Source organism: Ammospiza caudacuta, chromosome 1 (assembly GCF_027887145.1).
Source record: "Ammospiza caudacuta isolate bAmmCau1 chromosome 1, bAmmCau1.pri, whole genome shotgun sequence".
Classification (NCBI taxonomy): domain Eukaryota; kingdom Metazoa; phylum Chordata; class Aves; order Passeriformes; family Passerellidae; genus Ammospiza; species Ammospiza caudacuta.
This window is the reverse complement of record NC_080593.1, coordinates 132010629-132024418: the sequence shown is the minus strand read 5'-3', so window position 1 is coordinate 132024418 and position 13790 is coordinate 132010629. Positions and strand designations below refer to the sequence as shown.

Here is a 13790-nt window from a genome sequence, read left to right as displayed (position 1 = left end):
CCATTAGAATATGGACTTGTATTTCTCATGGTGATTAATGTGGAAAGCAATTCCTTTAAAACCATTTTTTTTCCTCAGTCGGTACAGAGAATGTACTTTATCTTCTGTTAGACAAATACAGTCTGGTGTAAACAATGCTTAGGGGTTTTTTTCCTTAATAAAGTTGTAACACCTATTTGAAACTTTGGCTACAAACAGTACCAGAGGCAAATATATTAGGAATCAAAACTTGACTTGAGCTGCATGCAAATGGAAGACCACTGGAAGTTTCCCTCCAAGAAGTTCTGCTGTATGACAGCAATAGCATTTAAAGATGGAAGAACAGAAATGTGGTGGAGAAGGAGGAAGGCTTTGTGGGGGAACACTCAGCCATGAAAGATCTAGAATTCTGTCTAATTTTATCAATATGCCCAACAAGAAAAAGCCTCAAAGGACAATTAGGACAGCTACTAAAATGTCAGTTTGTCCCTTAGGACAAGCATCTTTAAGGGTCAACTTCAGACAAGCTCTGCAGTTTCCTTTAATAATTACTAAGTTTTAATCATAATAAATTTACAGATGGCCAGCTGAGACTCTGGTTTTGCAACTACCTCAATCAACTTGGCTGATGCCCAAAAATAGATGACCTATTTCTTCTATCAGTACCACCCACACATTTTTGTCCCCACTTAGTTGTAGTACCCTGTTAACAATATCATTGAAAGCTACTTGTTACTTGGTTAGTTTTCTGATCCAGCTTATCATGTGACCACCTAAACACTCATTCCAGCAGAAATGGATGTTGGAAATGCATGGAAACAGGCAGGAATACCACCCCTCTGCATCCACTGCCTGCATTTAGATCTGTATAAAGTAAATACAAAAATTCCATTTAAAGCCTAGAGAGGGTCAAAGGTTTTACAACAGCTCTTTGAAAACAGAACACATGCTCCTCCAATTTCTCTACTGTCACAGCCCTATCACATCAGTGCCTTGGGGTCCCCACAGCAAACACATGTTACTTGCACCTTAAAACAGCACAGCTCACTGTCATTCTTCCACAAGATTGTGAAGAGTAGTAAAATAATGAACAGTAATGTACAATCAAATATCCATATTTTAAACTCTTTAAATATTAGCTCACTCTATCTTGACACAGCAGGCAAGAAGACATCAAGTTACAAATTAACAGCGTCTCATAGAAAGTTCTTAAAAGGTAAAGGACTTTTAGAAGTTAATTCAAAGTCTTTTGCAAAGATAAGCAAAAGCACTAAAATAAGAAAACCATATAGTTTTACAAACCTAGTCTAATTTAAAAGCAGTAATGGTGAGATAAGATAGGTGAACTCCTAAAGAACTCCTAAAGAAAATAACAGAAATGAGATAACACCACATGTTGGAGAGAAGAAATGCAAGAGTGACTGTACAGAAAGACAGAAGTTGGGGTTTTTTTCCCTTTCCTCAATTTCTGGCACAAAAGGCATATAGAAAAGTGTCTTCCTAATGGCTGAAAAAATTGGTCCCAATTTGACTGCCATGCTCCACATGACACCTCTTTTTTCTTAGAGCCCTACAGAGCAATAATTCTCAATTCAATCTCCAGTTTTAATGCAATATGTCAAGAATAAAAAAACGGGAAATTGTAGTTTGTTATAAGATACATCAGGAATAAAAGGTTATTACAAACAGATTAGTCCAGGGTGGAAATGACATAGGCTAAGCAGGAGGCATGGATAATCTGGGTAAGTGCCATGGAAAAATAAATATCATGATTGAACTTAAGGCAAATGGAAGCAGTTCAAATTGGCTTCCTCCAATTCACTGCAGAACATGTGATGCCCACATGTCCATTTCCAACAAACTTCACCATAAAGAAACAAAGACCAATACTGTGAAGTGTTGAAAAACAAATCTAGCACCAGCTTCTTCCATGCCACAACAATGTGAATTACTGCAGCTGCCTGATAAGCATGAAAGAAAAGCGCTTGGGCTTTTTTAGTCTTTTTATTTCCTTGTCTTTTGTAAGAGAGCTACCAGCATTTATTTGAAGCACACCAACCTGTCAGTAACTGTTCACCTTGCAAAGAGGAGGAAATTATATAAAACACACACATTGCCATTTTACAGTTGGTCTAAAAGGCTAAAAAGCAGCAACTCCCCTCAGCCCATTTCCTCTGCCCACTACACGCTCCTACAACTTCTCTGGCCCAGTTCTAGGAGGTTTCTATCACATCAACTTTTCAGAACATCAGCTGCTTTATCCAGCTCCATGTGAGGCCACAATAATGTCAGTGTTTGCTTAACAGAAAGGTCAGGAACTGGCTATGGACAGGATGTCTCTAACAGCAGCAGCCCACACTTAAGTTGATCATAAAAAGCTCAGCCTTGCAGGAATAACTGATCACATCACTGCATGAATATTAAGAAAAATTTTAGTAAGGGTGGCCTAGAGAAGGACCTCAAAAAGAGCCATGCTTAAATTGAAAGACTAGCTTTATGGCAAAGTGTTATTAAAGCCAAATATGATCAGCAGAAGGATCATATGAAAATCATGCAGCTTAAAGGATGTTCCACCAAAAAAATTCTTACATGACAATTTGAGATCATGGTTTGTTTAGCAAAGACAGAGGATATTTCACAAGCATGTTAACAGTTTTTAGAAAAAGAGCAAAATCACAACTGTTACACTAAAACAGCCCATTCTCTGTGCTCTCGTTACAGATTAAAAATAACAAACTTAGAAATACTAAGGATAGGTATCACATGCAGAGGAGTGACTGAACAAAACAGTTAATGGTTCAAATTAAGTTTTGTCTGGGGTAGGACATACATATTTTATCACTACAGGACAGCATATATGCTGCAGTCAGTGGGGACAAGGGAATTCAGCTGTTAAAACATCACTGCAGTTTCAGAGGAAGAGACTGAGTCTTGACCTAGAACCACAATGAAGTCCCCTTTAATTAGCTCCACTATAAATTGCTAACTGCTCATCACAGCAGAGCAATCAAATGCAGATGCAGACACTTTTAGCCACATTAACCCTGGGTGCTGCACAGTCCGCTGCAATCAACGTGCTTTTAGTCCTGCTAGATGGGTTAAATTATTTAGGTTTGAATGATTTTTTTTTATCAGTAAATTCCTTGCTATTTCTAGCAGCTGTATCACCCTGTTTTAGGGCAACCTTGAGGACATCTCTATTTCTCTCTCCATTACAACTACCTGAAAATACTCCTTCTTTTAAAAAAAACATAGAAAATACACAGAGGTTTCACTTTTCATCATTAGCAAAAGCAGAAAAGGACTCTGACATCGAGTATTGAGACAGTCCATAATTCTTAGGTGAATAAAGCATTAAAACTACTGAGCTGGCAATTGCTCTTGACCTTTGAGCCTCAAACCAAGTGTGACAACTACAGCTCCTGTTGAACTCAAGTTTGCAGCAGGAAGAAGTGAATAAATCTTAAGCTGTGCCAAGGGAAATAGAGGTTGGATAGTAGGAAAAAGTTTTTTACAGAAAGAGTGACAAACTACTGGAATAGCCAGCCCAGGGAGCTGGTGGAGTCACCATTCCTGGATGTGTTTAAAGAAAGACTGGATGTGGCACTCAGTGCCATGGTTCAGTTCAGGTGTTAGGGTTTGGGTAGGACTTGATGATTGATCTTGAAGGTCTCTTCCAATCTTGTGATTCTGTGTGAAATAGCCTGGATGACCCTTACAGCCAAATACACTATGACAGAAATACTTAACCAGAAGAAACCTGCTTCTTCTTCCCCCTCCAACCTGAAATTCCATTTTGCACCCCCCGCTACTTCTTTCCCATCTGAAACTAGTACAAATCTTTGGAGAAGTCAGAGTGTGGTTAAGCAGAGGAAGCTATGCTTGTTTGCATGGAATCTGCTATTTCCTCTCTGCCAAAACACTTGTTTAAAGAAGTCATGTAATATTTCTATTAAACTGTAAATGCAGTTGACAAGGAAATGGCATACTGGCAGTGCATTAACTTTGTGGCAGTGCCAACCAGCCTACAGCAAAATAGTGTGCATGGTAATTTCACTATGCATTCCCAGGCAACAAAATTGTGCCTTACATAAATACCACAGAACTCCAGCAACATCTAGGAAAAGCAATGAAAATTTGCCCAAGCTTTCATGCTTGCCTGTATCAATTCTGTATCATAACTAAAACAAAGCATCTACATATGGCCAAAAGTCCTGTGAAGCTGTATCATATGACACCAGAAAAACTATTGCAACTTAAATCTGTGTATTTCTTGTTAACCACTGTAACAACTCACTAATAAAAATTAAGAAAAACTGAAGGTATCAAATATACGAAAGAGTACTGACTACATACAAGCCCTTAAAAACCATAACGTAATTTAAATGTAATTCATTAACAAGAACACATGCTGTATGTAATCCAGAATTGTGTTACATTACATTGGCCTTTGATAGCATTCACTTGATTGCAAGAATTAAACAGATCCACAAGCATTCAAACACAATGACCTTTGATTTATAAGCAGCTATTGTCATGCACATAAAAATCCTCTCTGATAATGCAGTCCTCACCTTTCAACAGCTGGTGCAACTACATACAGTGATGTTACTCAGATGTAATTAAGGAGCTTTTGTTAGAAGTATAACCAAAAATCCCAACATGATCAAGTGTTGATCATGTAATTTGTAATCAATCATTCTTCAAAATATTTTTACAGGTTATTTCACCTTAAATTCCCATCAAAATCCAGCTTCAGAGATACTTATTTTGTTCTCAGCTTTCACTTGAGTATTTTTAGTTTGAATTGTAATTTTAAAACAGTTAATTACATGGAAGAAAAATATGCTGCAAGAAAACTACTAAACTTTGCTTCCAAAATTATGTAATGTTTCTAAATGAAAATCACTCACTAGCTTTAACAGAAATTTCAGGAAACATCTCTCCTCCAAAGAGCACACACAACCAAAAATCAAGAACCCCACAACCAAAAATAGCACTAAATACGCTTGAATTCAGATGTGCATCACCTTACAGTAACTGTATATGAACAGTACCTTCTCTTTCTGTAGAGGTGATTTCTTTCTGTTAAGATTCTGATACATGAGGCACCAGCAAAAGAAAACTGAATAAAATAATTTAATACGCATTACAATTTTGCAGCAAAATTTCTAAGATTTTTCTGAAGAATGGTATGCTTTAAGCAACGTAAAGTGCCTTCTTAATTCAAAATGGTCTTTAAACAATTTAAGAATGGAGCATCAGTGCAATCAGCATAGCTGTTCTATAGCTTATTACAAAAGCAGCATTGCAACAGCAGCACAACTAACAGCGTCAAGTTATCCCTAAATAAACATTGATCCCCATTAGCTTCTCCAAGTAATTCCTTTGTAACTGCTACTCCTCATAAAGCAACTACTTCTGTTTACATTTTATTTTGCAAAAAGTAAACTCATTCATTAAGAGACCTTAGGAGTCACTAATAAATAAAAGCTGTCAGGTGTAACTAATAATAATAATATTAGCACTACTCCCAACTCCCATAGGACAGTTCTGAATTCTTCTTTAGGTCATCTTTATTTCAAAATTGCCTTTCAAAAGCAGACTGAGTCTTGGTGATGCAAATCTCCAAGTGCAGTATGAAACAGATTCTATATATTACCCCAAAGCCAATTAAGAGCATCCTGCTGCAGCTCCCTCTCAAGTGGAGATACAGAAAAAAACCTTACAGAAATGTGTTAAAACACAGAGAAACTGGAGTCAAGAGGAAGCAATACAGAAAGTAAAAATTGTTAGTATTAAAATCTCTCTTCATAAACATACAGCTTTATGATTCCAATATTAGGGGGTTTTGAATGTTTTGTGGGTTTGAGAGTTGTTTTTTTTAAATACAAAAATAAAAAATGCCACCAACACACTTACCCTCATTGGGTGAATATCAGCATATGGAGGCTTTCCTTCAGCCATTTCTATTGAAGTTATACCAAGGGACCAGATGTCTGCCACACAGTTATAGCCAATCTCTTGTATGACTTCAGGAGCCATCCAAAACGGAGTTCCTATAACAGTATTACGTTTTGCCATTGTATCCTGTAATTATATTATTTATGACATTAAACCAGGGATGCCTATTTTCAGATTATTTTTATATCAATTCTATATTTACAGTTAAATTATCCATCCAAAGGTCAAATGGTAGTGACTTCCAATTAAGACCAAACAGATTCAGCCCATCAGCCTACACAGGCCAAAGAGGTGACAATAAACCTCATACTAAAATTTAAAGAGATCATCAGGCACTTGATGCACTGGGCTATAAAAACAAACAACTAAAAACCAAATAGCCCTGCAGCACATTAAATACTCACCATGATAAAGTATGTTAGTTCTGCCACTAACACTAGTGGCAGTGATACTGCCCAGACACAAAATTCAAGGCAGAGGACAAAGGTGAAAGAACAAGGTTGGGAGCACTATAGCATCTTAAAATTATCTTCCCACAGTTACTTACTGTTAACTGGCCAGCCACACCAAAATCAGCTAATTTTGCATGTCCCTCAGTGTTAAGAAGGATGTTTCCAGCTTTTATATCTCTATGTATTTTTCTCATAAAGTGCAAATATTCAAGTCCTTTAAGAGTAGATTTCAAAATAGTTGCAATTTCATCTTCTGTTAGCTGTAAGAAAACATAAAACCACTTTCAGGTATACACAAAAGGTCCATATATTTGACTTATTTAAATCATGATCATTTCATAGTGATTATTGTAAGGAGCACAATGCTTGACTTTTTTTTTTTTAGCAGACCAGAAAAACTTCCATTTTAAAGCTGAAAAAAACCTGAATAAAAAATAAATTATTAAATGCCAACTATAGAGAAAAAAGGTGTTGTGTAGACTTAGCAGGCCAAAATGCTTCTCTTAACTCTTATATAGTGCAGAGTCACATGCCATCACAAATGCTACAATAAATTGCAAGTCAACTGGCAAAAAGATGACAGACATTTCATTATGACAGAAAACACAACAAAGTGAAAAAAACTGAGACATATTTTGTTTTATTACTTCATAAATAACACCAACTCTTGAGTAAGTCATCTGCTAGCAGTTGTTTATTTTCACCACTTTAGATCAACAAAATAGGAACACATAAGCTCCTGAACCAGCATTATCAGAGAAACAGCAAGAGTCTCTTTTTCAGGTATCAGACCCCCTTGAGAACACTTCTTCATCAACATTTGTCCTCAAATAAAAGCACAAACATGCACATATAACTCATTCCATGTGATGCAACTGCTCAAGGAAATATAAAGAAATTATCCATACAACTGAAATGCCAATTAATTACAGTACACTGATGCTTCAATAGAAGAACTAAAATGAACTTCACACATCCTCAGAAATGCCAGAAACTGGCTCTGATTTGGCTGCAATTCGGGGTTGCATTTTTTCCCTCTTTCCTCTACTTTTCCAAGCCTACACAGAAAATAAATTAAGCACTAGCAATTCCTTCCAGTTTCAGTTCTGAAAGTGTTGGTAGACATCCACACCTCCCTCCAAAAAGCAACCACCACCAAAAGCCCGTAAGAAACAAAAAACCCACACGTGATCACTCTAAGCCAAAAGAATGAAAGAACAAAAAGGAAAAAAAATATTAGTCGGCAAGATTATCTACACCTGAGCTGCTCACAAGTTTTAATTACTTAATAAACAGAGCCACTTCCCGTTGCAGCTTCTATCCAGTCTCACAAAACCTAGGTGTGGAGCCCAAGGGCACAGTTGCACATTTATTTAAACAGCAGTCCCAAGCTCCAGTCGCTCCTTTCCCTGCAACCTACAGCAGTAATTCACAGTATCTCAGCCCTCCTTCCACTTAACAACTATAACACACAGATCCTAGTTGAAAACAAACCTGTCTGCCAAATTATTTTTCCAACAAAACGGTTCCTGGATTCAACTCATGGCATAGTAAAGAAGGACAAAGCAAAGTAGCTGCTGCTCAAATTGGCACTGCTTTCAAAACAGTGCATGTGTTGATATACCCCAAGAGTTCCAGAGACTTTTATAAACCTTTTCCTATGCTAGCAGAGGATGAAATTGATGGTGGTGTATTAGCTCCAAGCCAAGCACTTACCGCCTCTGCTGTGCATTATGCATTCCTTGCCCACCATTTATCTCTGAGATCTTTCACTGTTTCTATTCAGCAGCACACGGCTCAAAGCCTTCACTTGTGCTACTTTATGCTGACTGCTATGCTGCTTCAAAGGACTGCATGCCAGAAGAACTGAAAACCCTGTTACACACAGTTCCAACAACACAACTTTCCTGGCATTGTGCCATGGGAGTAAAACCCTTTACCTGATCTGGAGTCAAGCAAGAAGGGACTTCAAATCAACTGTAAGATAAGTATGGTCAGAAAGATATTCGGAGAAAGAGACAATCCTCATTATGTGAGCTAAAAATTCTATGGTGAATCACTAAAACTGTGATTATCTGCACACTCACACTTCAGGCAATTTAAACCCTGGCTATTAAACACTGTACCATGAATGGTTTAAGACATGCTGAGTGTAACACTTGCTGCCCAAACTTTACCAAATCCACCCAATTTCAGAAACAATACAATGTCCTGAACCTCCAAAGCCTTCCATGCAACAGAAAATGACCCTGAGCACTGACAAATGTATGGCAAGATAAGCATACAGCTTCCCTCCCACTTTCATCTAGAAACAAGTATTATTAAAAATACTTAGAGGACACGGCAGAGATCGCTCTTCAGTATGTTGTGCTTCTAAGGAGGTAAACACCTAGCTTTAGTTCTTGAAAAATCAACCACATAAAGATCTTTGGATCATCAGCTCTAGATGGAGAAGTGGTTTTGTAGCTGCATGACAAAGTCCAGCTCTCAAAATGAGAGGCTAACAGAAGACTGGAACCAAAAGCTGGCAAATAAGCTATGGAGTGAGAATCCAGCAAACCAAAAGAGAATCCTGGAGTACTGCAACCTGATGCACTATCTGGGGACCCTCAGCAAAGTAAAGCTCTACCATGGCTAAATATTACAGAAGAACAAAGTATTTACACATCCAAATACAAAAGTGGTGAAGAAAGCCCAGAGAAGTGAATACCACCTCTAAGAAATAGGCAGAGAGCACAAATCATGGTTATCACAAAGAGCAGTAACAGGAAAGCACAGGAAAAAAGAATGAAGAACAGATTTATGATGTTCCAAGACACATCAATTCCAGCTCCAGACATCCTAGATTTATCCACTTGTGCTTCATATAATCATCATCTATATAACATGATGCAGTCACTAAAATCACTCCTGCTTATACTGTTGCTGAACATGGCCAAGTATGTACACAATAATACTTAGACAAAATGTTTGGCTTTAATACCTAATATTATTTAGAAGGATGTAATGAATTTCGAGCCTTACACAAGACGCAAAGAAAGTACACTCAACCTTCCCTAGACAAAATTACCTTTTCAGAAAATAATGCACTGCCATATTGAACATTACCATGCAGTCATCAAAAAAAAAAGTATCTAAAAAAAGATTTCAAAATCATTAATTTCATTATTTTTGTGCCATTTAAACTTTTTGCAGAACCTATACCATCTATGGATAACAGTGAAAGCACATAAATTACAAAGTTCTCCGCATGTATACTTCTAAATCCAGAAACACTATTTAACTATGCAGTATTGCATCTGAGCTATACTGCACAGTTAAATGCAGTACATAATTTCCTCCCTTATTGGATACACTGAACATTGCTTTAAAAGTTCCATTATGTTGTTCTGTAGACCACAACCATCTTGTGCAGAGGTTTTTGCACACACTAATAGTATTTAAGTATTTTGTACACTGGCTGCCAAAAAGCAAATGGTATCCTGGGCTGCATGAGATAACGTTGCCAGGAGGTGCAGGAAGGTGAGTGATCCTTCCCTGCTGCCCCACACTGCTGACACCACACCTGGAGTGTTGGGTCCACTTCTGGGGTCCTCAGTATGAGAGACATGCACACACCAGAGAGTTCACAAAGGGCCACAAAGATGATCAAGGGACTGGAGCATCTCTCCCAGGAAGAGAGACTGAGACTGGGACCATTCAGCCTGGAGAAGATCAAGCTCATGGGGAATTTTTTTCATGTATGGGAATAACTGAAGGGAAGGTGCAAAGAGGATGAAGTCAGGCTCTTTTCACTGGTGCCCAGTGACAGGAACAGAGGCAATGGACACACTCTCAAACACAGGAGGTTCCCTCTAAACAGCAGGAAACTTTTTACTGTGAGTGTGACTAAGCACTGGAACACGTTACCCAGGGAAGTTGTGGAGTCTCCCTCCCTGAAAACCATGCAGAAATGGCCCTGGGCAGCCAACTCCAGATGGCCTTTAACAGGCTGGTTGGGCCAGCTGACCTCCAGAGGTCCATTCTAACATCAACCATTCAATGATTCTGTATTAGTAGAATTTACAACTCCGTACAACAAAATTAGGTGCATTTTACACCAATTTGAATAAATCATGGGTGGTTTGTTTTAGCTGACTTGTCTATGTTTAAAGTTTGAATATAATCCCAAAATAAACAAATTCCAAAATATATCACTACTAAAGAAAAAGTAAGTTAGTTATCTGTCTGAACAAACGGCAAGTGTATGTTCCTAAGGAGGTAAAATCACTAGCTTTAGTTCTTGAAAAATTAGTGGCTGAGGTCCCTGCCGACTGAAAGCTAGGCAGTGTTATTCCAGTTTACAAAAAAGGCATGAGGGAAGACCCAGGAATCTATGTATATGTTAGTCTAATCTTAGTTTCTACAAAACTGATGGAGAGCATCATACTTGGTACTATTGAAAGGCTTTGAAAGAACAATGAGATCATCAGGCACTGTCAACATGGGTTCTCAGAGAGAAATCCTGTTTAATTTGATACCTTTCTATGATGAGGTCACCCACCCACTGGTTTTTAGTTAAGTGAGGCTTACTTACCTCATGGCATCCTTCTGCAAGATGAGCAGATAGACACTGAGCTGGAGGCTGAAGGGCAGGGCTCAAAGGGTTGTAGTGAATGGAGCTACATCTGGCTGGTGACCTGTCACCGGTGATGCACCCTCAATTCTAGGGCTCATTTTGTTCACTACTTTTATCGATAATCTTGATGCAGGAATTGAATGCACCATTAGTAAAATTTGCTGAGGATACCAAAGTGGGAGACGCTGTTTCAATGAAAAGTCTTGCAGAGGGATTTGGACAGAATGGAGCACTGGGCAGTGATGAACAGGATCAAACTGAGCAAGTTTGAATGACAGATTTTACACCTGGGATGGGTAACACAGGGACAAGCAAATTGGGGAGTAATGGCTCAAGAGCAGCACTGCAGAAAGGGATCTGTGTGTGCTGGTCAGCAGCAGGCTCAGCAGGAGTCAGCAATGCACCCTGGCAGCCCAGAGGACAAACCCCTTCCTGGGGTGCATCAAACTCAGCATCCCCAGCTGGTGACAGAGGTGACTGCCCTGCTGGAAGCCTTGGTGCAGCCTCTCCTTGAGCTCTGTGTGCTGCTCTGGGGCCCACAGCTGAAGAATGAGGGTGAAGGATGAGAATGTGTCCAGAGGAGGGGAAATAGTGATTTATTTTTTTTAACATGATAAAAAATAACACACAGTTCTTTACAGCATAGAGACTAGCTGACACACAAACTAATGCAAACCTGATGGAATTTGTGGAAATAAATGGAGGACACTTTTATGGCCTACCAATTGTCAGAAGTAACAAGGGACCAAAGTACATAAAAACAGATCCAAAGCTCCTACAACTATTCATTTATTCACAAAACTACAAATAAACTCTTAAAATCCACATCAAAATGCTTCCTAATTATATCTCCTCCCTTCTTTACTCTAAATCAGAATCTGTCCTCATAAGCATGGTTAAAAGTCACTGTCTAGGTACTGTAGTGTCTGTGTCCCTACAAGCAACTTTCAACATATAAACAGCTGAATATAGAACCAGACCATTACAGGCTTTGGCACAGCACACAGCTTGCCATCTATTCAATACCCAGTACTCTCTAGTTCTAGAAGCAGTTTGATATTGACATACATGCAGTGCCATTGACAATCACCACACAGAACATTTAAAAGAAACAAAACTATTTCATATTAATATAAAACTATGTTGCAGTCAATGCTGCTATCCTGATCTAGATGTGTGGTTCTGACACTATTCTACTCCTGATCAGTCTGTATGGGCAGTATTTATCCTAAACAAGTTGGTCAATTTTATTCTGAGATTTTCCATGCACAGCATCATTCTTCCATCAGCACAGCTCTATACCTTGCACCTTAGTATAATTTCACAGTCATAATCTTTCTGCTTAACTTTTGATTTCTGTTCACATCAAGATCCTCACTTAAACCCTTGTGGAACATTCATCTCTTTGGTATCTTAAGCTAGTTCTAATCCTGTATGCTGTCCCTTTGACAGGTTGGTGCTACCCTCTAAATAAGAGTCAGCCATGGAAAGCTTCTAATCCTTCACCATCAAAACCACATGCAGATTATATATTAAAAAGAATGTGAATGATAAAGGTGAACAACTCTACAGCCTACATAAAATACATTAGACATGAGGACAATCTTAAAAATCAAAATGTGGAGCAAAGCAGCAAATTCTAGTGTTCCACATCTATTAGGAGACTATAACAGACATCTAATTCACATATTTATATCTAACTGGCTATGGATGCCACACACAAGGGAGAATGAGGGTTTATCCAGTCCATCACACACCACCTAATCCATGCAGCTGTTGGGACAACTCATCCACAGGTTCTCTTGCACACATTCTCCTTCCTGAGGCCCCTCTACAGGGGTCTGGGTCAGCTGAATTGTTTTAACTGACTAAGTCCATTCCCAGCTGCTCTTTTTACACTAATACATGCACATTAAATCTGATGCTTCCAGGAAGTATCAGATTACTGCATCTAAACACTCTGATTAGGTTGAACACACTGGGTAGGTCCACTCTCATGGCAAATAAAGGAGCCATTCTTCCACCAGAAGCTATGAAGCTCAAACATTTCACATCCTATCACCATCACACACCTCTCCTATTCTTCATTTACACAAAGACAAGGCTGGACTAAGAAAAAACCTGAGATTCAGGAGAGAAGGGCAAACAAGCAGGGAAGAAGAGATGACAGTTCCCACAATACCATTCCCATTTGTAGTATTTGACATCTCACTTAGGAAGTAGGCAGAAGTCTTCAGAGAGAAAAAGAGTTGTTATAGCTCTAGCCTGAAGGAAGTTGCCACTACCTGTTACAAACTACACTGTCCTGAAATTGCTTTCCCTGAGCCTCCCTCAGGGCAACTAGACCCTTTTTTGAGCAGATGTATATGCTACGAGTAAATACAGTGCTCTTCAAACAAAATCACAGCCACTGCTTGGAGTAAAGTGCCAAATCATGGCATTACTTAGGACAAAAAGGTTTGGTCTAAGTCTGCCAGATAATCTTCACTTAATCCTATACTATCAAGGAGACATCTCAATATTACAGTAATGGACAGAGTAAGAACTCATTACCATAAGACCCAAGCTGCACATAAAATCATACAGAAAATATGCTGCAATAAATATAACTACAAACATTAACTGTAAGGTGATGATCAGTGTTAGTATTTTTAAGATTTGTTTTTCACAACATAATCCCAGTAACATAAATTTAAAAATATTTCATGAATATAATATGCAAGAGACCTCATCTTCTCTTTTCTTTAAATTAGCATTTTTGTATTGGGTTATTAAAG

At 38.4% G+C, this 13790-nt stretch overlaps 1 protein-coding gene across 1 annotated transcript in view; it reads right to left on the bottom strand.

Moving 5' to 3' along the window:
* STK3 (serine/threonine kinase 3) overlaps nucleotides 1-13790 on the bottom strand; it is a 128160-nt gene that overhangs the window by 95620 nt on the left and 18750 nt on the right. The window contains exons 5-6 of the mRNA XM_058824626.1: nucleotides 6491-6655; nucleotides 5902-6069 (exon numbers count right to left, since the gene is read on the bottom strand). Coding sequence (XP_058680609.1) covers nucleotides 5902-6069; nucleotides 6491-6655 — 333 coding nt within the window. The remainder of the gene's footprint in view (nucleotides 1-5901; nucleotides 6070-6490; nucleotides 6656-13790) is intronic.